Source organism: Ambystoma mexicanum, chromosome 8 (assembly GCF_040938575.1).
Source record: "Ambystoma mexicanum isolate Mex_15411 chromosome 8, UKY_AmexF1_1, whole genome shotgun sequence".
NCBI lineage: Eukaryota > Metazoa > Chordata > Amphibia > Caudata > Ambystomatidae > Ambystoma > Ambystoma mexicanum.
Window position 1 is genome coordinate 721,763,522 of NC_090929.1, and position 25,602 is coordinate 721,789,123.

General features: G+C 42.8%; 1 protein-coding gene across 3 annotated transcripts in view; it reads right to left on the reverse strand.

Annotated features, from left to right (window-relative positions):
* Positions 1 to 25,602, reverse strand: part of P4HA1 (prolyl 4-hydroxylase subunit alpha 1) — a 720,153-nt gene that overhangs the window by 183,779 nt on the left and 510,772 nt on the right. For 2 of the 3 annotated variants that reach the window (XM_069610530.1, XM_069610532.1), the window contains one exon: positions 2,183 to 2,236. In XM_069610530.1, the coding sequence (XP_069466631.1) occupies positions 2,183 to 2,236 (54 nt within the window). Of the gene's footprint in view, positions 1 to 2,071; positions 2,126 to 2,182; positions 2,237 to 25,602 lie in introns of all 3 variants that reach the window. The other variant, XM_069610531.1, reaches the window with a different exon arrangement.

Below are 25,602 nucleotides of genomic sequence, written 5' to 3' on the forward strand. Positions count from 1 at the left end.
CCCTTTTCATTGCTAACCCTTGCCCTTACATGTACTGTGCTTACCACCAAGTAGCGGACATACATTTAGCTTAGGAGTAACAGGGTCTCATATGGCCTTTACTCTTTATAGATGGGCTTTGTTTCTATGCGTCATGTTTAACACAAAGTATCTATTTGATCTTATAGCTACACCTTATGTAATTTAATGAAGTGTAAAACTGAGTATACAAGCTCATAATGCACTGGTAAATACACTGTCGTTTGAGATAATGAAACTGTTTTGGTCTGGTAGAGTATCGGCCTACCCAGCAACAGCTAATGTTGCCCTAGGTGAACATGTCGGGGTCCCTTGTACCTCTTCTGGAGGGGACAACTAAATTAAGGTTATTAGGTGTAAAGAGCCTGTTTCCATAGGGTCTGTTCAGATCTTTAAGAAAAAAACTAGATGCTGAAACAGTCCACTTGTTCAGGATTGTGGTCATGTGGAGGTCAGATGTGTCTGATGTGTGTAGGAACTAACACATCCAATGGTGCTTTCACACATTATTGGCCAAATGCAGAAGGCAATAAAAATAAAAAACCACCCCAGTAGATTAGGCAAGCAGTAGATGTGGCTATAATTTCCCTACTTAGTGCCTTCATTAAAAAAAAGGTACCCATTGCCAATTACGATCTGTCTCAGGCAGTGTAAAATAAAGTATGCTGAAAAGGCAGAGAATGAGGCCAGAAAAACATGGACAGAGCATGCACCTGTGGCCATCTTAAAATTCAAGCAGTTTCTGTACCATCATTAGATGGATGAGTTTCTATACATAAGCAATGAAGAGACTGACGAATACCAATATTGGCACAGATGTCAACCTAAAACACCAACAAACGTGGGTAGGCTGAATTCCTCTTTAAAATTAACAAATGTGGAGGAAGAAATCTTTATCTGAGGGGAAACACATTCTAAATAGGCAAACCACATGCCAACTCTGAAACGCTTACCATTGCCCATAATTGGAATGAAGCAGATAACCCCCTTAATGCACACATGGTGGGCGAGAATATGGTACATATGTGCAATGTAAACAATTACCATCACTCAGATACTCTAATCATATATATATTCTGCACAATCACATTCTGAATGCTCACAAGGCAGAGTAGGATTGCCTCTCTTTCTTCATTCTTACTATAATTTGACTTTCATTCCCTGTTGCCCTGTGAGCGCTTAGGAACACAATACACTTTATGTATAAGCACCTTATAAATGCACAATAAATAAAATACATTGATTTGGGATCCATTCATAACATATCAACTTCAACTTTTATTGTTCTAGGATAATTTGGTTTTGGTAATACATTGTTTAACCATTTGACTCGCCTTAATTGTTCCCTTGTTATAGATTATGTTATGATGAAACTACCTGAGGTTCTTGTAACTCTAACTATCTTTAAAGAAATCATTAAAAAAATAAATGAAACGTTTAACTGTTCCATGTAATGTCCATAAGTTCCAGTCTGCATACAAATGTGATACTGCAAAGAAGATAACTGATCATTTACAATTTAATTTATTCTATATTTGTTGGCTATATTGGCAGTAAATGAGGAAAAAAAAAATGACCAAAGGTTGATTCAGGCTATTCAATAAAGACAATGTTAAAAACAAGACAATCATCTTGCACCATTTAAAAACACAAAATGGCCAGTAAAACACCAGCTCTGATTAATTCAAGGCCCAACGAAATATAAATGTATATTTGGACCAGAATTTATAACAATTGAGAAAGTGGTCAAAGGTTTAGAAATTAAGCGATTCATTCTAGTGTCCAAAGGAGTCCATCAAATTTGGCCACAGACAAAATGATTTTCGATGCTCTCACGCCATTATGGGCAATATGGCAAGCAGTTACTGAAGTTGGCTTATAAACTGTCTAGCTCCAATATTTAACCCATACATTTTTAGCTGGTGTTTTATTGGACAAAATCCATAGTCTAATTAGAACATACATACAAGAGACTTTGGATTTTCCAAGACAAGCAAGACAGAATAAAAGCCTAAACCGAGAGGTTATTTTTCCTCTCAAATACTTTACTTGCCCGTGCAAAGTCATAGTGAGGCTCATACTGTCCTCCCATACCATAATTTGCCACCTGCAATGAGAAAAAAACAATGCATGGGAATAGAAAAAATTAAGCAGTTGGACTTACCCTTCCGAAATCAAAATGAGGCTCATATTGGCCTCCGACACCATAATTGGCGACCTACAGTGACACGAAAAGCAAAACATACAGTGAAGTGCAATATGCAAGAAACTCTGGGTACACAATTTCTCTATGTCACACAGACCATCAGAGGTATAATCTAGTCATAAGTATAGATTTTGTAGCTACACATAGTATTAAAACTCTACTTTAAAATCAGATAGGCATGACAGTAATGAAGAGTTTTTTTGCATCCAAACCTGTTTGACTCAAAGTCACTAAATGCATTTTTCATCTGTCACCGAAGCAGAGAAACTGTAAAATAAAAAAGGTTTTGCAGCTACCTGAACAGCCAATTTAGGGGTTTTATTTACTATAGATTTTTCCCTGGACACAAATGGCACAAACCACGTTTTCAATAAAGCAGTAGGTGCCTCTCACAAATTGGTTACTGGAGAAGAAAATCCAAAGACATTTTAAAAGTATGGAACTTAAGCAGAGGACCCAAATCCAACTCTTGCAATTCTTTGTTAAAACAAGACGAAAGACGCACCATGAAACGTTCATCCATGCAAATGGGTAGCAACACTCGCGACAGAAACAAGTCCTTTTCCCACTTCAAACGCTTGGACAACACACCAAACTTCGCTGATTCGGGATACTAGCAAACACAGAACTCAAACGAAACTCAGTGCGTCTTCCTATCTTGGAACACAAGAGGTTTTAATCATCTTTTTAATAATGCTTGGGTAGAAACAGACACGCCCTTCGTCATCAGTCTACAGGAGACTTGGTTGAGTGAAGTACCCTCATGTGATGGATATGTAACGCTTTTGAATCCAGCCATAAAGAATCCCACAGGCAGACCATCCTCTGGCCTACTAATGTTGATAAAAATTACTCCATGGTGGTCCATAACTGAGTCCTTCTGCCCGAACCCCTTCGTCCAAGGTGTTATTCTACAGACCGCAGATATCAACATTCAGACGAGGAAACATCTTCTCATTTTAAACGGATATTGGAATCCGACACAAATCAGCAGCAAGAAATTTGTAAACTCTGTCATTACTCAAATCGACAATGCTCAACAAATATATACAAATCTCTCCATCATATTCAGTGGAGACCTGAACTGCTCTTGGTTCAAGCTAGAACAACCTTCAAAGACATTTACACCTATATCCAACGACGATGAACCAGTGAGAAGTCATATGTGGAGAAGTGCCTTGAATATTCGTGGCTGCCAAATGGTAAATGGAAGGGTGAAAGGTGATCAACCGCCCCGTCATACCTGGGCCAACAACAAATCACGATCAATCATCGACTACTATTGGGTTTCCCAAAACTTGTTTGAAAATGATCCTTCCTTAGAAATTTGTGAAATGAAATACAGCGACCACGATCTTCTCCGATTCTCATGTAGGTGTGAATGGTCAAAACAAACAAATAACTACTCAATTCCATTGACAGTAAATACAGGAGGAAACCGAATACGAATAAATGGCTCCCAAGTCAATTCTTTGACTAAACAACTAGAAAACTCAAGCAAGTCTTTGACGGTCGATTATGTGCCATTGTTATCAAATTTTCGATCATCTAAATTTAGTCATAAAGCTGCAAATAATTCTCACAAACATTACACCACCATGCTCATTACAGATGCAAAGAAACAGATGCACAGAGATATTAGAGCTTTGAAAAGGTCCCCTCTCCCGATCTGTGGTGGAAAGCCCCTAAAAGTGGCAATCCGTTTGAGAAGGCAAACATATCGTAATTGGCTTCGATCTCAGAAAACAATAATTGATCAAGACAGAGCGGAATCACTCATGAAACATCTAATTACACTAAACACCTATGAGACTTGGAAAATACTAAATTCAGGAAACCAGCAATGCCATTCTTTAATAACACATGAAATCGACGCTGCAACGTGGGAAGCACATTTTTCAAACATGTCCTGTAAACTAACAATGGAACCAATACCAATTCCACATGGTTCTGTGCCAAACTGGGACCTACAAATCACGTCAACTGATATAGAAGAAGCTATACATGGACTAAAAAATTCTAATGCAATGGGTCCTGACATGATTTCAAACGTGATGCTAAAAAGAAACGCTCCTGAATGGGCAGTCTTCATCGAGACGCTCTTTCTGCAATTGTCCAACAAAATGGTGATTCCGAAATCTTGGCAAAACGCTATTGTAGTGCCGATACACAAAAAAGGCAGTAGGGCGGACCCAGACAACTATCGTCCAATTGCTCTTTTGGACACGATTGGTAAAATTTTTGCTTCTTTCCTACGTCTAAAATTGTCAAACTGGGCTACGAGAAACCAAATCATCGACATTCGTCAAACAGGATTTACAAAAGGAGTCGGAGTCGAGGTAAACCTCATGATATTAAACATCCTAAAACTAGAAACCTTAAAAGCAAAGAAAAAAATCCATATTGCCTTTATTGACTTACGAGGAGCGTTTGACAATGTAAATCGTGACCTGTTATGGAAGAAGTTGTTTGCCTGGAACTGTCCTCAAGAGCTGACCGCTCCAATAATTGCGTTACATTCTGATACCTCAATTAGAGTGCGGCTGAACACCCAGGGCGAATTGTCAAAACCTGTATGCACCAATAAAGGTGTAAAACAGGGGTGTCCATTAGCAGCGGAACTTTTCAAACTGTTTATTTCCGATCTCCCCAAACACTTATCGTCAGCACGTTCCTTCGCTCCGAAAATTAATGACACACAAATTCAATGCGTTGTGTATGCAGACGATGTTGTTTTGATAGATTCAACTGAGATCGGGTTGCAAAGACTCTTAAACAAGTTACAAGAGTACTTGGATTTGAACGATCTACATCTGAACTCTGGAAAAACCAAAATAATGACCATCGGAGCGGCTGGCTCTAAAAAGCAAAAGCAATTCAAGTGGTACATAAATGGGATCACCTTGAACACCACAAACTCCATAAAATATTTAGGAATTATGTTTAATTCTTCAATAAACGAACAGCATTGGAAATCGGATCTTCTTAACAAGATGACCCAACTGAGTATTCAAGCAAGCAAAATCTATAACTCATTTGGTAAATTTAGCCTAAAACCAATTCTAATGTTCTACCTCCAAAAAGTGGTTCCAGTAATCACTTTTGGTTCTGAGGCTGGGTGGAACCTTGACGCGAAGATTTGGCAGAAGCTAGAGGGCTTATTTTGGTGTCGTGTGCTGAAACTTCCATCTTACATTTCAATGATCCAACTAAATTACGAGCTGTCACTAATCCCCTTGTACACACATGTCATGTGGAAGTCACTAATGACCTTGCGTAAAATGAACCTGACCCCAAGGGCCCCTGCGTACAATCTTTTCGAAGTAAGCCCTGACCAATCACAATCTGGACTTCTACAAGAATGGAGACAATTGTTGGCCAAACTACTGACTCGAGCAAGCATCTCGCAAGAAGATCTGATTCTACGTCCTCAATGGGCCAAAAAGAAATTTGAGCAATGGAGTTGGATCGAGAATTATGATCAACGTGCGTTAATGCCAACCACGCTGAAATCTGATCTAGTAGTTCATAAATTAAATGTTCCTAGTCGATACTTGACCAAATGTCCATCTAGACATCATCGTGCTCAGTTCTTGCGACTTCGGTTGAACGCCCTTCCGACTAAAGCAATGCAAGCATGTCGTCACATGAGAGAAATGACCGACAACCTCTGTCGATTCTGCAAGCTTGAGATCGAAACTACAGAACATCTACTGTCGGGGTGTACGGCGTTGGTTGAACGGAGGACACAACATTTAAGTGGTTTTACCCCCGAGACCTCAAACAACCACCATTGGTGGCAATATGCAGCATCTGGACATAACGTCAAACTGACATATGGGGTAGTGAACTTTCTAGATTCCTTGAAACTACATGAAAACTAAAGGATTACCTTAAGTTTAGTCTTAACTACTAGGAAGAGTGACTGACTGGTATAGTGCCTTTCCTACTCCAACAGATGAAATGTAATAAAAGCACGGAGACTGTCTGTTTACACACAGGTTTATCGAGCTGAAATTATAAAAAAAAAAAAAAAAAGTATGGATCTTTGGTGTAGAGGAAAAACTACTTTTCTAAACCTAGTTTTAAATCACAGCTCAATTGCAGTATCTTATCTTTTTAAGGAGAGGATTGATTTGCAAAGTGCTCATCTGTTTGTAGTGGCAGGCTATGGAGTTGGGGCTGTTTCAGAGTGCACAGGCCTGGGTCTGCCAGACAGTGGAAAGTTAATGTATAACCAATGACATTTTGAATTGTAGATGGCTGCAGTTACACAGTCATCAACATAACAGTATAATCAATTGCATAACATAGCAGTGGCATGGAAATCTAATCGACCAGCAAGTAATTTTGCAGACTCAAATGTGCATTGCTGCTGGGTGGCAATGTGGTTGGCTATATCAATTGATGCTTTAGTATGTGCAGTCAGAGTTATTAGGAAAACTTTCTTTCTGCAGCTTTCCCTCTATAATTTTCTATGGATCCTCATTCTTTTTGCCGTTTTTAATCCTGTCCTTACTTTTTTGATCACTTGTTATGGAGAAAAAGACTAGTCCTTCAGACAATCAGTACTGAGAAACTTTGTTTTCCTTTTGAGTTCTTGTATTTTTACATTTCACAGCACCTTACAGTACAGTGCAGTGCGGTTACATTTGTATCCCCCTATCTTTTTACACATGGGATTTTTGGTTACTTTTATATGTCCCTAAAGGCACGCTGGTGGCAGCAGTTACATTATTTCTGTTTACGCATTATTTTATGGCTACTAAACACGGCTAGTGTCCTAAAAGGGCCATGTCACACGATATTTTCTAGTTCTTTGACCATATTGTAGTTTGGTCTTCTTCCTGCCGTCTCAGGTCAGGAAAGTCCTTATAAGGTCATGCACTTGCCCAGGAAAGCTGCTTCTTTCACAGGCTAGTGAATCTGTGTGTATGTGACTAGTAGGGGGCTAGGACGGCCAGTCCCTGTCCACATCACTGGTGCCAGAAAGTCTGCTACTGGGGCGGATGTGAAACAAGTAGTTAGCCTTGACTGGTCAACTACTGTCTGTTTGGATGGTGCAGATTCTTACCATTGGTGGGCTTGCGCTTGCCTTCAGCTCGGAATTTCGATAAGAGGAGGTCTCCCGCAGCCGTTCTTCAGATCAAGGTTAGAGCCAACAATCCTTCAGAGAAGAGCTGCCCATTGAGGACCCGTGGACTACTTCTGGAGTGACCCAGCATCCCCTCCAGAAACTGGCCTGGTGAAGCCCTGCTCCTCTGCCTGATCTCAAAAGAACCGTGTAAGCGCTTTAGTCATTGGACTAGTGGGATCAACTAGTCTAGACACATTCCCGAAGATGCAGCCCTTAAGAGCATTCAGAAGTATACCTGGACTGCCCAGCTCCCTTGTGGGCTACCTCACCTCAAGAGTCGCCATTCACGTTCAAGCCTGGAACCTTTGCCAGCTGGCCCATCATGATCACTGGGGAAAGTGAGAGTCTGGGAGGAGAGGTTGGGGGCATGGGGGTGGGGATGAGTAAGCATACCTGTGCCTCCCCCATTCCCAGATTGTCCTCCATTGGATAACATTGGGAACAAAGACCTTTGTCTCCCATCTCCCTCTTACTTAACTTTGGTTGTTGGACCTAGGTCATGTCTCTTGCCACTGGGTTAGCCTTGGTCTAGAAGACAGGGGAGGGCTTACCTGTCTTCTGATAAATTGTTGCTGAACTTCTAAATAGTTTGAAACTATTCTGAATCACTACCACAAGTTCATTTCATCCCTTTAGAGAACACATACCTGTGACTTTTGGGCACCAGGACCCACACATCTCAGTGTTGAACTTCTAAAGAATAAATAATTGAACTTGTGACTGGCTATCATTTGAACTGCTCCTGTATTACCCGTTTTACAAAGGGAGTCTTTTGATGATGTATTGTGAATGAACATACTGGTGATTGTATAGATTTGTGCTAAATTACTACCTGCTAGGTTTTTTCAGTGTGTTCTAAAGGCCTAAATAAATAACCATTTTGATAACTAACTGTATACGCTGAATTGTGTGCTATTCTGTTTGCACTCATTGTGGGCCCCCAATCCACACTCAAGACTAATCCTGGACTGCTCTCCATTGCTACCTTGATTGGGTTTTGGCTAAATTTTCAGAGCTCCCCGTTCACCATATCCACCAGGGCGATTTTAGAAAGCCATCTAAACAGTGAAACAGTGGAAAACTACAGGACTCTGTGGTTCAAGTGGGTAAATTGCTGTGTGTGGTGGTAAGGATGCCCTTGTATAATGGAGTAGAACTATGGCACATGTATTTGTAGGTTTGTCTATGTTAATTTGGCAGTACAGCCAGGATACTATAGGCCTAAGTGGGATAGCAGCTGTGATACATGCATAGGTGGACTTGAGGACATGTCAATTAGAAGGATAGAATAAGAGTGCATGAGGTAACAATGGTATATACAATGTTGGAGGTATAGCTCCCCCCATGACATGTGGACATGCGAGGGAGATTAAACAGCAGAGGTAGATTCTAGTCATTGGGAAGGCATATGACATTAAACCACAAGGAGTAACTATCCTGAGCAGAAGCCAATACTCTCATATTAAGTGCAGTAGTAGGTGGGGCAGAGGGATTCCAGAGTTAACTGGTCTTGGGGGGGACCAATGATGCCTTAGGTGCCAGGACCAAAGAGGTTGCATTAAGAGGGAAGCCCCTAAACCTTTAATAGGGTGGTGTGGCATGTGTTTTTCGTCATTCTGTTACTGGAGGTAGAGCAGGAACGTTGACTGAAAATCCAGTGGCAGTGCTACATACTTACCCGCGTGTGCAAGTATAGGAGCGTGAGGCAAGACAGCTAGCTTATCTTTAGGACGGTCTTATGGTAAGCGTATGATTAGATTGAGCGACCAGATGAGGGCGAGTTGGGAGGCCATGTTTCAGAAAACGTACAGGACAAAGAGGGCCTTGTGCACCGGTTGGGCAAGATTGTTTCAGTACCCTTTCGGCATACTACAATAACCTTGACCTCCTGGCAATAGGGACCCAACCTTTGGTATAAGTCTGAACTACACAGGTTGGTAGTGTGGCTGAGCAGCCAGGCTTATCTCAAGAGGGGTCAATGTGAGCAGTAATGTTGCGACAGTTTCACAGCAGCAGTTATTCAAATAAACACTTACACTCAAGGTTTCTTGATAAAACAATTATTAATTTATTTCACAGTCAGTTGAATAAGCCTTCTTTAGAAGGGAGCAATATATGCAACAATTAAAATACACTTCAAAACACAATTAGTTTCTCCAAATCAGATGATACCCATTGGGGATGGCACACAGACACTTCCTACACCCTCAGGTGACTTAAATAGCTAGGACACCGTGTACATTGTTTAATCACTGGTACATCTAGAGCAATACGGATTCTGGTGTAAAAGATAGAATAGAGGAATAAGGCAATGGTTAACAAATAATTCATAAACAGGTTATTACTTTTGAAACCTTCCAATGTTCAGTAAATTAACCCTTTCCTGGGGAAAAGATAAACCACAGAGTCAGAGGTAAGAAGAGTCACTCAGGGAGCCAAGCCAGCCAATGTTAATTGCACAATGTCTAGGGGAGCTGAAGATCTTCTTTGCAGGTAGGTAAAAAGTCTTGCACAATGTTTTTGAAAATGCTTGTAGAAAATAGATCACTTGAAGGGCCACAAGCTCAAAGAGCTTTAGCAGCTCTGCAAGGTAAAAAAGACAGTTCTCAAATCACAGCAAGTAAGGCTACACAACAAGTGGTAAATTCTTACACTTTACAGTACCTCTGGTTAGAAGAAATGGTTCCAGCTGGCTTCTGTTCCTGTACAGCTCTGCAGATCCTGTTGTTCCTGAGCCTCAGTCGAGGGGACGAGAGGGAGGGAGTCTGGAGACTCCTGCTCTGCAATGGGAAGGTCAGTGACAGCAATGGGCAAACTTCGATTCAGCGGTTCTTCAGTGTTTCAGCTCCCTGCGTTCGACAGAAAATAGCAACACTGCAGTTCTCGGATAACACTCTCGACTTTCCTCGCATCTGGGGTCCAGCACTCTGTTGAGGGGGCTCAGGCTTGGTCAGTCCTGCACCAGGGCAGTCCGGCAGATCTTCCTATCGCTCAGAGCCGACTTAAAAGCAACACACAATTCTGGTGTTCCTCTCTGGCACTTTGGTTCCAGCAGCAGTGAAAATACAGCCAGCTCCGAGAGGATGTCCAGACGGGCTTACTTTTGAGTTGATTGGTCCCACCAACTCAAAAGGGAGAAGTCGTCCTTGCAGGGCTTCTCTAGTCGAGGCGAATTCGGAGCTTCAGCACAGCAGCAGGGCTTCACCGGGCAAACCAATGGTCCAGGAGTTGCAGCAGACGTCTCTTCCAAGTTCTTCTTCGTAATTCCTTCAACAAGTGGTCGACTCTGCCTTCCAAGCCAAAAAGCTTTGCCTTTTATGCTGGTTTCTCCCATTCATTCCAGCCTAGCTGTCAATCACACAGCAGGGTGGCTGTCCTTTCCGGTCAGCCAGCCGGCCAATCACCTTTGGCCACCTCCCTCACTTCCTGCCCCAGCCAGACATATTGGAGCAATGCGCAGGCTTCACTTGTGAATCCCGCCAAAGACAAAACGAACAAAGGGACCAACCCTGGTTTGGCCCTCAGAGTAAATTTCAAGAGGGACCTTTCCAACAAGAAATGTCGAAAAAAAGAAGACCAGGGCCATTTTGACGAAATGGGCATCCATGGGTGCTTTACTGCAGCTGCAAACACAGCCCGCAGTAAAGACACAATGGTAGTACAAAGTAAACCAGTGCCACCAGCCATTAATTGTAGAAAGGGTAACAAAAATGCTACATGAGAAACTAGACAAAGGGGATACTAAGTAACCCCTCCAGCACCCTATGGTAAGATACTGTGTGCTGGGTCTAGAAAGTTACAAAATATAAGTAAAGTCAATTTCACTGCTCTTAGAAACAGTAGTTTCACCAAGAGAAGGTATTTAAACCTTTGGGAAATATAAGAGACTTCCCTGTGCCACTGCACTGAAGGTGCTGTGTGACAATGTGAAGATGATGCCTGTGGAGTTTTTCAGACTCCAAAGTCAAAAGGAAACACAGAAAAAAAGTCACATTAAAATTACATGAGATAAAAAGTCCTAAAGTCCAGCAAAAAGAGCTGGCTGTCTAAGGTAGAAGGGAATTAACACATTTTTGAGGAATCTCCCCAACAGCACCACATACTGTACATGAGACAGAATCCAAAGATTAAGTACTGGACAGGACAAATACACAAACAATCACAGATTGCCTACACATACTCCATTTAAAATGATGCACGACAGACTATATAATTCCATATTTCACCCGTAAATATAGATTTTCCACACCAACGTGAAGGAAAGTCAGGATTCTATTAAAGACAGAGGCAAAGGATTATGCTCAACTCTATTTCTCTAGCAGCACATAAAAACAACTTCAAGTGACAGCACAAGAAAAAAATGACACTCCCAGTAAAAACAGTATTTTTCGTAGCCTGAACTTGAATTGCTGTAAGCTTTCCGATGTGATTCTTCCTCCACCAATCCCAGTCCTGATCAATCTTTAACCTCATGTCCCTCTCCATTTCATTTTCTTTAGCTGCTTTAATGTTACATTCAAACACTGTGTCCCCAACCTGTAAACGCCCCAATCCAATCTCCAACAGGACCTGACTCATGAACCTGCCAGTTTGGTCTCAGTGTCTGCAGAGGAGACACAAGATAGCTTGAATCATAAAAGTTCCTGGGTAGGCAATCGTAATTAACTAGCTGCCGTACTCCCAATCAGTCGCTGCTCAAGCATCCATCTTATGCGCTCACCTCTCTCTGTAGTGATTGCGTGGTGGGATGACTCTTTGCCTTCAAGTCTATTAATCATGACTTTCCTTCATGTTAGTTCTTTATTCGAAGTCCAGACCGCAGGCTCGGATTATCCTTGTTTGAAGCTTACTCAACACTAACGAGGAAACTTGGCCGATTGGCTAAAAGTAAAAAAAAAAAAAAAAAAAAGGACTTGTTCGACCAATCTGCAGGTTTAAAAATATCCTCTCGGCACACTCTGACACTAAAGACTTTAGATGCCATTGTGCCTCTCGCTGAAGGCGCTCCGAATGCACAGATATTCATTCTCGCTTGCTGCATACTCCTTGAATCCCATCCGTTCTAGCGGGATTAAGGCCTGCGCCATGCACCAGCTCTGCCATTTGGACCAAGCTGCTCTGTAAGATCTTTTTCCAGACACCTAAGACTCTGCGATGAAGCGTTCAGCCTCTCTTGAAAGGAATGGCTTGCACCAGGTACCCATAAAATTGACCATACCATGAGGCTCAGACTCCCTAGCAGGACCATGGTATGTGCCTCGCCTGCTGGGCCTTGGAGAATCGACTGGTGTTGAAGGAGCAGTATGTGGCTCTTGAGGACATCTTCCAGTAGACCTGGTAACCATGCGTGTCCTCTCCAAGCCGGTGTCAGGACTAGATTTGGACACTACTTCCTGGATTGTGCTAATATTGTCGTTATCGGAAATGCATATTCTGCTGCAGGCCCACATACCTGCAGAAAGGCATCTGTCGCCACTGCCTCTGGGTTCAGCCTCCAACTGTAAAACCAAAGTTGCCTGTTCAGCCTGGATGTGAAGAAGTCAGCCCAGCAAGGGCCTAGTCTACTCATCATCTCATGGAACACTGCTGTGTCCAGTTGCCAATTGCTGGAGTCTAGGAGATCACTCTATTCCAGTCAGCCACCTGGCTGTCTAGGCCTGGAAGGTATTCCACTGTCAGGCTGATGTTTCTCTGTAAACAGAAATGCCAAAAATCCTTTGCTTGCTCCAACATTCTGGATCTCGTGACGCCTAGTCGGTTGATGCACCAGACTGCCGAGATGTTGTCCATCTTGAGAAGGAAGCAGTACTTTGCTTTCTCTTGCATCCAACATCTCACAGCGAAAATGCACACTAGCAACTCCAGGCAGTTGATGTGCAGGATGCGCTCCGTCAGACCATCTCTCTCCGGTCGTCATCTCCATGCGTCTGATTCAATCACTGTTAGAACAGTTTTTCTGAAGTCCAACTAAGGGCTTAGTAAAACCATTCAGCTGAGACAGTACAAGACTCCACTCTTAGTATAAGGCTGTACCACCCGAGAATATGGTAGCCAGGCTTATCTTATGAGGGAGAGAAGGCTGTAGAATCAGAACAAAGAAATTGTAGTACGCATTTGGTCCAAAGAAACACAAATCCTATGTAAAGTACAAATATTTTGTTTATTTAAATACAAGTAGGCCCAGATACATCTTAATACTGCTTTAAAGTACACCGACCAAAGCATATACCTTATTTAAAAAACGAACAGTATTTCTAGGTAAGTCAGACCTTAACACATTTAGTATAGGGCACACCTATTCATGGGGAGTAAAACCATTACTTTAAGATTACTTTACAATAATTCAAGGGTACGAGACCCTGTTGGTTATGCAGCGACACTCAGTTAAGGAATCACATAACCAATCCTGTTACCAGGATACGTTTCTGAATAGTGGAACACTCATTCAAGGTACAGTGTATACCTATAACTACATTTATGATAACACACAGTTATACTAGGCAAGACCTTTTGTGTAATCTACAATTACAGTTGCTTTTTGGCTCAGTGGAACACAGTCTAAGATGAGCAAGAACTCTTTATACTAATTTAGGCTGCATAAGGCAGACCAAGTTCAGCTACATCTAAAGAACACTTTTCAAGAATGGCACACAGCTATTCTAGGCAGGTAAAACCTAAAGTTGTAATATACTATTAGAGTTGCTTTTCAGATCAGTGTAACACAGACTGAGGTATGCAATAACTGACTTATTTTGGGTTGGAACACAGCTAACTCAAGGTAAGTAAAACCTATATACTTTTAAAAGGAAGCTATCAGCAACTTGAAGATATGTATAGACCTAAGACTGTTTCAGCATCTGTATAAAACAGACCAGGGAAAGCAAACCCCAATGTTACACTTTAAGAATTTGTCAATGTTATTCCAGGTTGGTAAAACCTAAGGCAGACTTATTCTAAACAAGCTATACAGCAAGTTAGGGGAAGAAAGACCCAGTTGGGGAACTTCTACACCTATTCTCTGAAAGAAATAGTTAGTGAAGCCAACAGCATTACTTTTGGGAAAAGAGGCACAGACAATTCACAGGTGAGTAAACTAACCTTATATGTACACTTTTCAGAATGGCACAACACATTCAAGCGAAGACCATTTTAACTATCCACTCTCAGAGTTGCTGTTACCAACTAAATCTTCTTAAAGGATAGTTCCGGGACTTTTTTTTTTATTGTCCCTACGGTTCGGCCATGTGTTTTTAAGCATAAATCGGTAGATCGTAGAAAACTTTCCTATGGACCTTACCCGACTTTTCGTCCATTAACGCACTCGAAATCAGCCGCCATTTTCTGATAATCCTATCATTTCCCCCCATCGACCTGGCTCACCTGCGTTTGCGGCACTAAATCAAATTCCCCGCCCCTGAGCCTGACATCAGCAGACGCGTCCCGCCCATTTCCCAACGCCAAAGCACGTTTCGTGTCAACAATCGCTGCGCCTCAGCTAATGAAGTGTCGCCATGGAAATGGCAGGACGCCTCTTTCCTCAATAAGTATAAACACACAGTTTCACAACACACAGCAGCAGATTTTCAATTCCATTACTCTCTCTGTGTTACTTTGAGTATTCTGTGACTCGTTTCTGTGCTCTGGTCAGCTACCTTCGCCGCTTCTAGGCCTTGTGAACACCTGTACCATCTCTGTAACTTATTTTACTTTCTTTACCACACAATGGCTACAATAATGCCGTATATGTATGAGCCCGAGTACACCGAGGAGGAACTACTGGAAAGGCAAGCACGCGAAAACGATGGGGATTCGGACGGCAGTTGGGAGGACCAGTCAACGGATGAAGAGCTTGGACCATGTCGCATGGACGGCGTCTCCACCTGGTGCACGTGCAATCGGTGCGAGCTAATGCCAACTGAGGAGGAGAACTGCTGCTGCCGTGAAAATTCCGGGTGCTTGGCCTACATTTCGGAAGGCGAACGAAGTCCGCAATGCATCACCGAGCTGCCAGAGTTCAGGGAAGCCTGCCTCTCACGGACCGTGTTGAGGATGATGATGGTGCTTATGCACGTACTTCGCGGCACTGTTCGTCCGCGTAATCCGAGTAACGAGTAAGTATACTCTGGTTGTGATGTCAGTGATGCCACTACTATTTCATGGTCGTCTCCCACATATAAAATTACATCTACATATCATGTAAATTGGTTCCATATTGTGCATTTTCTAGATAGAATTTTTTTCAAAGCAGAATGACATTTTTTACCTGAATCGACAGTGATAAGAAAGTTTTGTCATTTTAATACAGTTTGCATCTTTCATTTTCACAGGTGGTACAGGCTGGTGGCCTATCGTTGCTTCACTTGGTGGCTTCACGGGAGGCTCGGACACCGCGTTCGGAGAGTAATACCTGCCTGTGCGGTACTTGCCATTAGACAACATTTCCCCAGCGACAGTGGACAATACCGCGGATTTTCCCTGGATGTGCTGCAACCGGAACTTTACAATGTGTAATGTTTATTATTTATGTTCAATTGAAATCAAGATCTAAAATAAAACCCAACATATATTTTAACAATTGTTGTTTTGATTTTTTAAATGAATCTAGTGTGTCTCCATTGAATAGTCTTCCTGTGCCTTGTCTTGTCACACCACATGTCTCCGGCCAGCATCCTCCCTCACGCTGGCCGCCCACCTTCAATCCACATAACCGTTGAACCCATATGCAGCAGACATACATATGTTATTTTGCGGGTTGGCATCAAGCCTCCCGGCCTTGCCTCCTCCCCCAAAAATACTTACCACACCACTTTGTTCAAGCGTTGGCAATAAAAGGCCGTTGGATTTTATTGATACAAAACATGGTTATAGGTAAATAATCAATATGGTTGATCATAATAAATCATCCTTTTGGGCACCGGGTACAGAGATGACCCCCTCTGGCCTGTGCCGCCTTGCCACCACAGGCCAGCCTGCTGCTGACTAACTGCCTAGGCATCCAGGGTCTCCAGGGTGAACTGCACCCATATATTCTCCTGGGAGGGTGAGGTATTTATAAACTCACCCCCCTGCCTTCCATGTACTAGATCCTGCAGCCTGCCTCTTACATGCAGTTAGATGGCCTCTCCTTGGTGAGGCCCTGCGGCAAACGAGTCTCGTCTGCACGACCACCGCCCCAATCCACCCCCCACCCTATCAAAGGCAGTTCGCACCGGGGCACTTGCGCTGGCAAGTGGAGCTGTCAGGGAGCGATAAAGGCCAATAGGTGCCAAAGACCATGTACACTTCAAAGTGGTCTATAGAGCATGGGTTGTTGTTCCCATGTCTACCTCCAGACCCCGTGTCTCCTGCCAAGCATCCCCCCTCACGCTGGACGCCCCCCTGCAAACCGCATAATGCCACGACATATACACGTCATTCATTCACAAACACACCCCTGTTTCGAATTCTTTATAACCCACTTCATATTTCTAATGAGAACTTCTTTGCGCTTTGCTAGTCATCCCGTGAAGGTGCTGGTTATCTGCTCTTCGTCTCTGTGAACTTCCGTGACCACTTCGAGCAAACTCGTCAGTTTGCAACCTGTGAACTGCTCCCTGTTCTACGACAAGAAACTACTCTGATCCCTGCATCTCAAGGTAAGGTATGTACCATAATCATTTTGCGTCCAATTTCTTTTCGTTCAAGACAGTACATGCAAGGAACTAGTCACATGTTCTGAGTTTAGTCAAATTATTTTTCTATTTTTTAAAGTTATTCAAATACTTATCCGCATGTGAATAACGTGTATAGTTCCAAGAACCAAAACGAACCTTGCATTGAACCTTTTATGTGTCATTTAATTTTTTAACACATTGGTATTCATAGAAAATTGTTGATCTTTACTTTTCAGAACTTTCCACAATGCCTGCCTGTTCCATTGGCGGTTGCGCTTCGAAGACCCATAAAAAATCTGAAGGTACTATAATGCATGTTTTCCCTAAGACAATAGATCAGATAAGAGAATGGGTCCGATATTGCGGATATCCACCGTCTGAGCTTGAAAGTAGAGTCCTAGAAGTCTTTGCGGACAAGAGGGGTGATCGATACCGCATCTGCAGCAGGCACTTTAGCTCAGACATGTACTCCACATCATTGCTAATAAAGAAGAACACACCGCGAGCGAAGCGAAAATTGCTCTCAACCGCTATTCCCACTCTATTCGTCCACATCCCTCCACTGGTGAGTCAAGTTTACGTATTTAGCTCTCGGCCTTGCGGTAGTGTGTAGCATTAGCTAACAATTTCCCCATTTATGTATCCACTCAATATGAAGGCGGAAGATTCTCCATCCGTGTCGTTATTGCAGTCATCAGCCACTTCAAGCGCCTATCGGGTAATCTTACTTAGCTATTCTGCCACTGACTTGTTTTAGGCATGTAAATCAATAGTTTTAATTTATCGTGTAATTATTTTACCTAATGGTACACCCTTGTACTCGTCCTCTAGTCTTTGTTTTCAGTTATAATTATTGTTATCCAAAATAATGCAAGTACTGTCTTTCAGGGAGATGCTCAGGAGTCCAACGCATTGACGACAACCGTTGATGTCACTCAGATGCTCGAGGTACGTTTCCGGACAGTTCCATCGATGGAGATCATCAGATCTTGCATTCTTGTAGCGTGATTGTTACACACAATGTTTCTTTCTTTTTTAGCCATTGATATGTCCTTCTGTCGTCGCCCTCCTATGTGTCTTCTTTTTTCAATATCTTGTTCATTACTAATGAAAGTCCTATGTTTCAGGGAGTCGATGGAGCATTAGTCCAAGAAGAAGGGGGAGCATGCAGTTACCGGTCGGCGCAACAGCTTGCAGAAGTGTGCACCGCAGTTACAGCGTCCCTTGATGTTCTTATGCATTTCGAGGTATGGATACTGACAGTTCGATCAAGCGAAATCATATGACGTGATTACATCCGCTATACTTCCTTCTTTATTAACGCAAGTACTATGTTTCAGGGAGATGACGGAGCTTCTTCTACAAGAACATCACCCCTAGTAGTTGATGCAGATCTCTGGGTGGTGACACTTCCAACGATCGAGCAAATCGAATCATATTTAGATATCCAATATTTATTTTAGACAACTGATCATTTGTGCAGGTCTATTTAGATGAGCCGTTGACGCCTGCACAAAGTTTATGTTCTTTTTAAAAAAATAGAAAACCATACTAATGCAATTACTGTGTTTCAGGGAGTTGCTGAAGCGTCATCTTCAATAATATCATCAATGGAAGTCTATGAGGAGCCCGAGGTATGGATCTTGACAGTTCCATCTAACTAGATCAACAATGCATGAATAATTGTCGTTTGAATGTTCTACACAAAGCGTTCATTCGTGTTTTGCTATTGAGATGTACGTGGGTATTGGTCCCCAAGTACATTTTGTGTTTTCAATATTATTATACATACTAATGAAAGTTCTATGTTTCAGGGAGTCGATGGAGCGTCAGTGCGTGATGGATGTGCTTATCATGAAAATATAGTCGTTGCAGCGCAAGAGGAAGTGGAGACATGCACACACGAGTCGGAGCAACAGCGTCCTGATGTTGAAGTTCGAGGCAAGAAAGTTTCAAAGAAAAGAAAGCAAAAGAAGGTTAGTGTCCTGGTCACTATATTATGTTGTTTTTCACTGTTAATAGTTCAATACTGTAAGTTGTGTTTAAACTGAACATCCCTTTTCCAATCTGTCCTCTAGTTGCAAGTGGGTGTACGAACTAGATCTACACAGACAGTGAAGCGAACGAGAGATGTTGCTTGTCAAACCTTTTTGCAGGGACTTGAGACTGGAGATGCATCGTGCCAATGGGAAGAATATGAAGTGATTGACAACGGAGCTATACCACCACCAGCCATTGATAGTGAATGTCCTCCTGGTAGTTCGTATGCAGTGGAGATCAATTCACAGAATCCACACCCGCAAAAACTAAGACCGCGAGAAAGTTGAAGAAATTGTTTTATTCACCCATCGCCGGAGAAGGAACAGATGTTGCAATGGAAGAGAATGAAGTGGACGACAATGAAACACCATCAATATCACTGAACATAGCGGAAGACGATATCAGAGATTCTACCTTTCATGTGAGTGACATGTCCTCAACGTTACAGGCCGAACCAGCTGGGATGCAGAGTGACAGTATAAGGAAAGAGGCCAAATTCATTGTATTCGATAGTTGTTTGATTGATATTATTATTAGGATGAAATGTGGGCATTCGGTTGGTGGGGAAGTATGTGGGGAGCCATTGATTAATGTGACTCGTGCAATTCGAGGCACTAACCTTAAAATACATGCCACCTGTACAAAATATCATCCTTTCTCATGGTCTGCACAACCCATGCTGGGGCAACTGCCAGCAGGCAATCTACTTTGTGCAGCGGCCGCACTTTTTAGTGGTTCAAGTTTTAAAAAGTTAGAGTCTTTCTTTCAGTTTGTGGGAATCCATTTCATTGCGAAAACTCAGTTCTACAAATACCAAACCGATTATCTATTTCCAGCCATTAGCGAAGCTTGGAGAATGGAAAAAATGTCTATTGATAGTACATTCGCGGGCAAACCGTTCAGGCTAGCCGGTGATGGACAGTGCGACAGCCCAGGATTTTCAGCCAAGTACTGCACCTACCACTTTCAGGACATGGAAAGTAAGAAAATTGTGAGTTCGGTGGTCGTGCAGGTGTCACAAAGTACATCCTCAGTGGCCATGGAGAAAGTTGGCTTTGTAGCATCATTGCAAGAACTACAATCGCGGGGAATGGTGATCGACCTGATAGCCACGGACAGACACGTTTCATTTGCCAAGACAATGAGAGAAGAGTACAAAAATATAAATCACCAATTTGACGTATGGCATCTTGCAAAAACAATCAATAAAAAAATGTCGGCTGCAGGTAAAAAAAAAGATATGCAAGGTATTTCACAGTGGTCCAAGTCAATCAGCAACCATCTTTGGTGGAGCTCAAAAACATGTGGAGGGTCGTTGGAAATTCTACTGGAAAAATGGCGGTCAGTAATGCTACACTGTAGCAATGTTCACCGCTGGACCACAAACCAACATTTCCACAATTGTGAACATGGCCATTTGTCCACAGAGGAGGCACGGAAGAAGAAGTGGTTGATTCCTTCGTCACCCACTCACAAAGCCATTGAAAAGATTGTATTTGATAAAACTATAACAAGAGATTTGAGGGGACTCACGGAATTCTGCCACACAGGAGATTTGGAGGTGTTCCACAATATGTGCCTAAAGTACAGGCCAAAGCGATTGCATTTTGGCATGGAGGGCATGATAAATCGGACTCTTCTAGCGGTCTTGGCACATAACCATAATGTTGGCCGTCAACAAAGTAGGACGACCGGAACTTTAGGGACGCTTCGCTACAATAAGGCCTTCACTAAAAGAAGTAAACAATGGGTGATCAAACCAGTGTTTGAGGATATGCAATATGAGTTTATTGAGAGACTTATTGTTGATGTCCTAGATAGGCACATACATGGAGTTGTGAACGAACCTGTGCAGGGGACAACTGCATTGCCACCCAACATTGCCTCTGTTCCATGTCCACCTAAAGCAGAGCTGTTTGAGAAATACACATCACGGTTTAAATGATTGTAATTTGATTGTCTGTTCTCTCGAGTCTCCTCATGTCGCAGGCCCATTGAATATGTGTAGCTATGTATTGTGTAAATAAAAGTGATTGCTCAGTGTACATGCAATGTGTCTCTCCACCCTTGTTCATTTGCGCATTAAATCAAACCAAACAGTAATATAAATCATTTTTCAAAAAATATAGAATGTCTCCGTATTTATGGTTCGCTGGGACTGCAAATGCACGCAGACAAAATGCAAAGATGGAGTGTAAATTTCAAGTCCTGTGAGATGGCCTTACACTGAATGTAGCTAACTAGGAATGTGTGCTCGTTCAAAGTGAAGGTCAGCTGCTTTGATTTTTTGCTCGGGTGCCGGAATGGCCCACGACTCAGTATAAGGTTCTATTGTTATTTGACCTTGACAGGCCGGGACCATCCCGAAAGACTTCTTTTTGGGGGTGTGGTGCAATAACGTAAGAAACGATAATGAATATAATTTCAGAAACGAAAGCCATTTAATGTTTGTTCATTAGAAGAAATAACGTCGGCATAGAAGGAGTGGTATTTCGGGGCTGCCCTACGCACAGACACAATGGAAAATGCAAATATAATGTAAGTAACTCTTTAGATGAGTTTATACTGCAATTTAATTACTATACAGTAGCTTTAAAGACGGGTTAAGTTGTACTTGTTCGTTCTATGTGGCATATTGTTTTGTACCGCGCACTATCTTGAGGAGAACCATCTCCTTTTACGGAAGCACCTCAAAACCTTCCTCTTTGCTTCTGCTTTCTCTCTCCCTTGCTACAACTCGTCCACTATCTGCGACCTCGGTCCTGGGCCCTTCCACTCTCCACCTGCACTGCCTCCCTGTCAACCCCTGCACTGGGGGACTGTCTCAGTATCCTACAGCCCCCCCTTGACGTATAATACCCAGTTGCACTGTCCTAGCTATGAAATAATTTCCCGACCTAATTTATAAAATGAATAATGTTAATAAAGATCTGATGGTGAGACTAATTTCATTTTTTATGTTTTTAAAACAGGTACATCCTTCATTATTGTATGTGTCACGAGTACCAGACACCGGCGGATGGCTTTTACAACCGCCAGTTGCTTCTCCGCGTGAACAACGTTACCACCCTGACCGTTTTATGGGACGATCGCCAAGTACAAGTATGCCCTTACGCGGTACTAACGGCTAGATGCAACATACAGACCGTTGTGGTGGCCTAATGCCTCGTTGTTGGAACAGCCATGCGATTATCAGTGCGACCGAAGAGCTTATTTTATCGTAAACCAACACCCTGTGTACTTTGGATCGAGAGCAAAGAAAAATGCAAATCGCTGAATATTCTCTAAACATTTGATGTCAAATAAATGTACTTTACCAAATTTACAATCTTGCGGTTTGATTTAAAAGTACAGTTTCATATTCCGAATTGTGGCGCGCTGTGTTGTGAGCTGATCTGTGTTGGTTTCCGGGTTCTGTGTGGAGTCGCGTAGAAGACGCCTGGGCGCGTTTGCCTACGCAGCACAGTCACGTCACGGATAGAGACGGGGAATATGAATGTTTTGATAAAGTCTGTTTCAGGGGCGGGCGATATGATTTAGTGCCGCAAACGCAGGTGAGCCAGGTCGATTGGGGGGAAATGATAGGATTATCAGAAAATGGCGGCTGATTTAGAGTGTGTTAATGGACGAAAAGTCGGGTAAGGTCCATAGGAAAGTTTTCTACGATCTACCGATTTATGCTTAAAAACACATGGCCGAACCGTAGGGACAATAAAAAAAAGTCCCGGAACTATCCTTTAAGTACTTTTAAACACTAATTATTCTTTTCAAGACAGAATCCTTTACTTACGCAGTCCTTCCCTAGTCAATTGCATGGGTTCACTCAGGCAGAAGAGGCACCCTAGTGGTCTAGGTGCCAGCGGTAGGCAGGGCGAGATAGGCTTCTGTTGCAAGCAAAAGGCAGAGTTCCAGCGGAAGACTGTTCAAACAAGTAAGTAGTTCACTTTAAAGTTCGTTAGGGTCCAGGGACTTCAGAGAAGCCACCCTAGGAGGATTCCAAGGGTGGGTAGGGGTGAACTGAATGAGAGGACTCACATAGAACACCCCCAAAGCTTTACAGAAATGACACATGTAAGTAATACCCTAGCCAACAGTACCTCATTACAGAAGAAGAGTTGCAGCAGGAAGACTTCAGGCAGCCAAAAACCTGGTTGATGGATTCCTTTGTCATGAAGACGGAAGACAGGACTTTGCAGCAGGGATCAATGGAGAAGGCTCCAGGCAAGTGTGTCTTCATGACTGGAATGCGGCTCTGTGGTTTTGGGGCCTTTTACAGGAGCCAGAAGAAAACTGAATATCGCTTGTTGGATTCTCGTTGTTTGCAAGGTGCTGAACTCTGAGGGGACTTTTAGGACTCTGTTCCAGAAGGATGCCAAAGTTTCAGTTCGATTTGAAATTCGGAAGACTGTGCACCGCACAATGGCCCGAGGTCACAGGCTTTTGCAGCGCCGCAAGGTCGCAGCACGACGCGTGATGGCTCAAAATTCAGGTCTTCAAGTCTAGTGAATCTCACCAGGCTCTGGGTTATGCGCTTCGGGATCCCAGGTCGATTAGACGGAAGAGTTAAAGCAGGCTCTGTTTACACAGCAGGCTCTCTGTCACTGGAAATCGCTACAGCCTTCATTTCTACATCTTCCTCTTTGGTTTCAGCTCCAGTGGTCGACCTGTCAGCAGCTTCCAGATTCTGAATTCTTATCAGGAACTACATACAGCGCAACCTCTGCATTCTCTCCCCGCATTTTAGAGCACGGGCCAGTTTGGCTGTCCAATCAGGACAGCTGGCCCCCCTCTGGGAGTTGTTCCCTTTCAGACAAGGTGGAAGACAAAGGGCTGCATAGTTTGGAATCCTCCCTCGCTTCCTGCCTTTCCAGACACACTGGAGCTTGGCGGGAATGCACAAAAAAGGGTGAAAAAAGAAGTAGCTCCATAATTTTAGCAAAATGGCGGCCCTTCTGTGCATTACCAAGGCTGAATTAACAGCCTGTGAGTAATAAAGACTAAAAGTCAAAGGTAAAACCACTGCCAACAGCCATTCATGTAAAACTTGCAATTGTAAAATGTTACTAGGTAAGAAAAAACAGGACACATTGTATCCCCCCCCCCCAACCCCTCCAGCACTCCACATAAGGTGGGGTGTGCTGGCTCACTATATCAAATGTAAAGGGGGATGAAAATCCCTTTTTACTACTTGGGAACTGTAGTTCACTCAAGTACATGAAAGAGAAATTAAGAGGAGAGTCCAAAGGGGCAACCCGGCCTAAACCCAAAAGTTGTAGGAAATTATAACCAACGATACACAATGGAGAGAAATAAAATGGTCACCCATAAATAGAGTAAAATACTAGGTGAAAAGAATAAAGATTCCCCTTCACCTCGGGACAATGTAAAATAATGACCTAGTCAAAGCAAAAAGTTCTGGGGGTGACACAGGTCAGAAAAATGTATCATTGATAGGAAAATCTTACCTAACAATCACCAGTTCTGGGGAGGACCTGAAGATCGCTCCCCCATTTTTGCATCCATGTGCTAGAACCACCAAGACAATTCGGTCTTTGCTTCCAGGGCAGGAGGTAGCCTCTGTTCGTACGAGATGTTGAATCTTGAGGCGCTGAAGCACATGATAGTGCAGTAGTCCTGGGAAAATTGCTTGGATCGATTAAGCAAGCCGACCTACCAGTCTTGCTAGTTTCCTAGCAATATTAACTCTGTTGCCATGACCGTCCTGATCGGGTTCACTTTTGCCAGAGGAAGACTGAGCATTCATTGGGCTGCACGACAGATCCCAGGACCTCCAGCGACTGGGATGAGAGGTGTAGGATTTCTCCCAATTGACTAGAAATCCCAGCTTGGTAAGGAGCATGATCATTTGATCGACCTGATTCTGCAACTAATGCCTGTCTTGGCACATAATGCAGATGTCTACTCGACTATAAACCTGACCCTTGAGTGTGCAGTTTGTTAGTTAAGATTATCATAGTAATGATAAATCTTCCAGACCTGTGTCAACACCAGTACATTTTGCTTTTAATGGTGGATTCTTTTTCCTTATACCTTTTCCCACACTCAGAGAATCTTTAACTCTTTTTATGGGTGTCATTTTTAAGACTCTCCATAATGTCTTTTAAAAGTTATCCTCTTTGACAACTTTTTGGCAATAAGTGCCTGTTGGTACTGGGTTGCCCTAGAGGTTCCTCTTTTAACTCTCTCTAGCTAACCTTATGAGAACTACAGTTCCCAACGGTAGAAAGGAACTTTGGATCCCTTTTACATGTTTCAGGAGAGACCAGCACCTCCCCTCCCCCCCTTATGTCGAGTGCTGGGGAGATCATGAGTATCCCCTTTCTCATTTTAAATGTAATGTGTATGTTACAAGGACAAACTTATCTTTAATTGCTGGTGGCAGAGAACCTTTTTATTAATTTGGTGCACCTTTACCGGGGCTGTGCAAAAAGCTAGCGGTAAAGGCATCCGTGGGTGCTCATTTTACCAAATGGCCCGTCTTGTATTTTCCCCATTTTAGTGTTCCTGGTCCTTTCATGTTCCTTCCC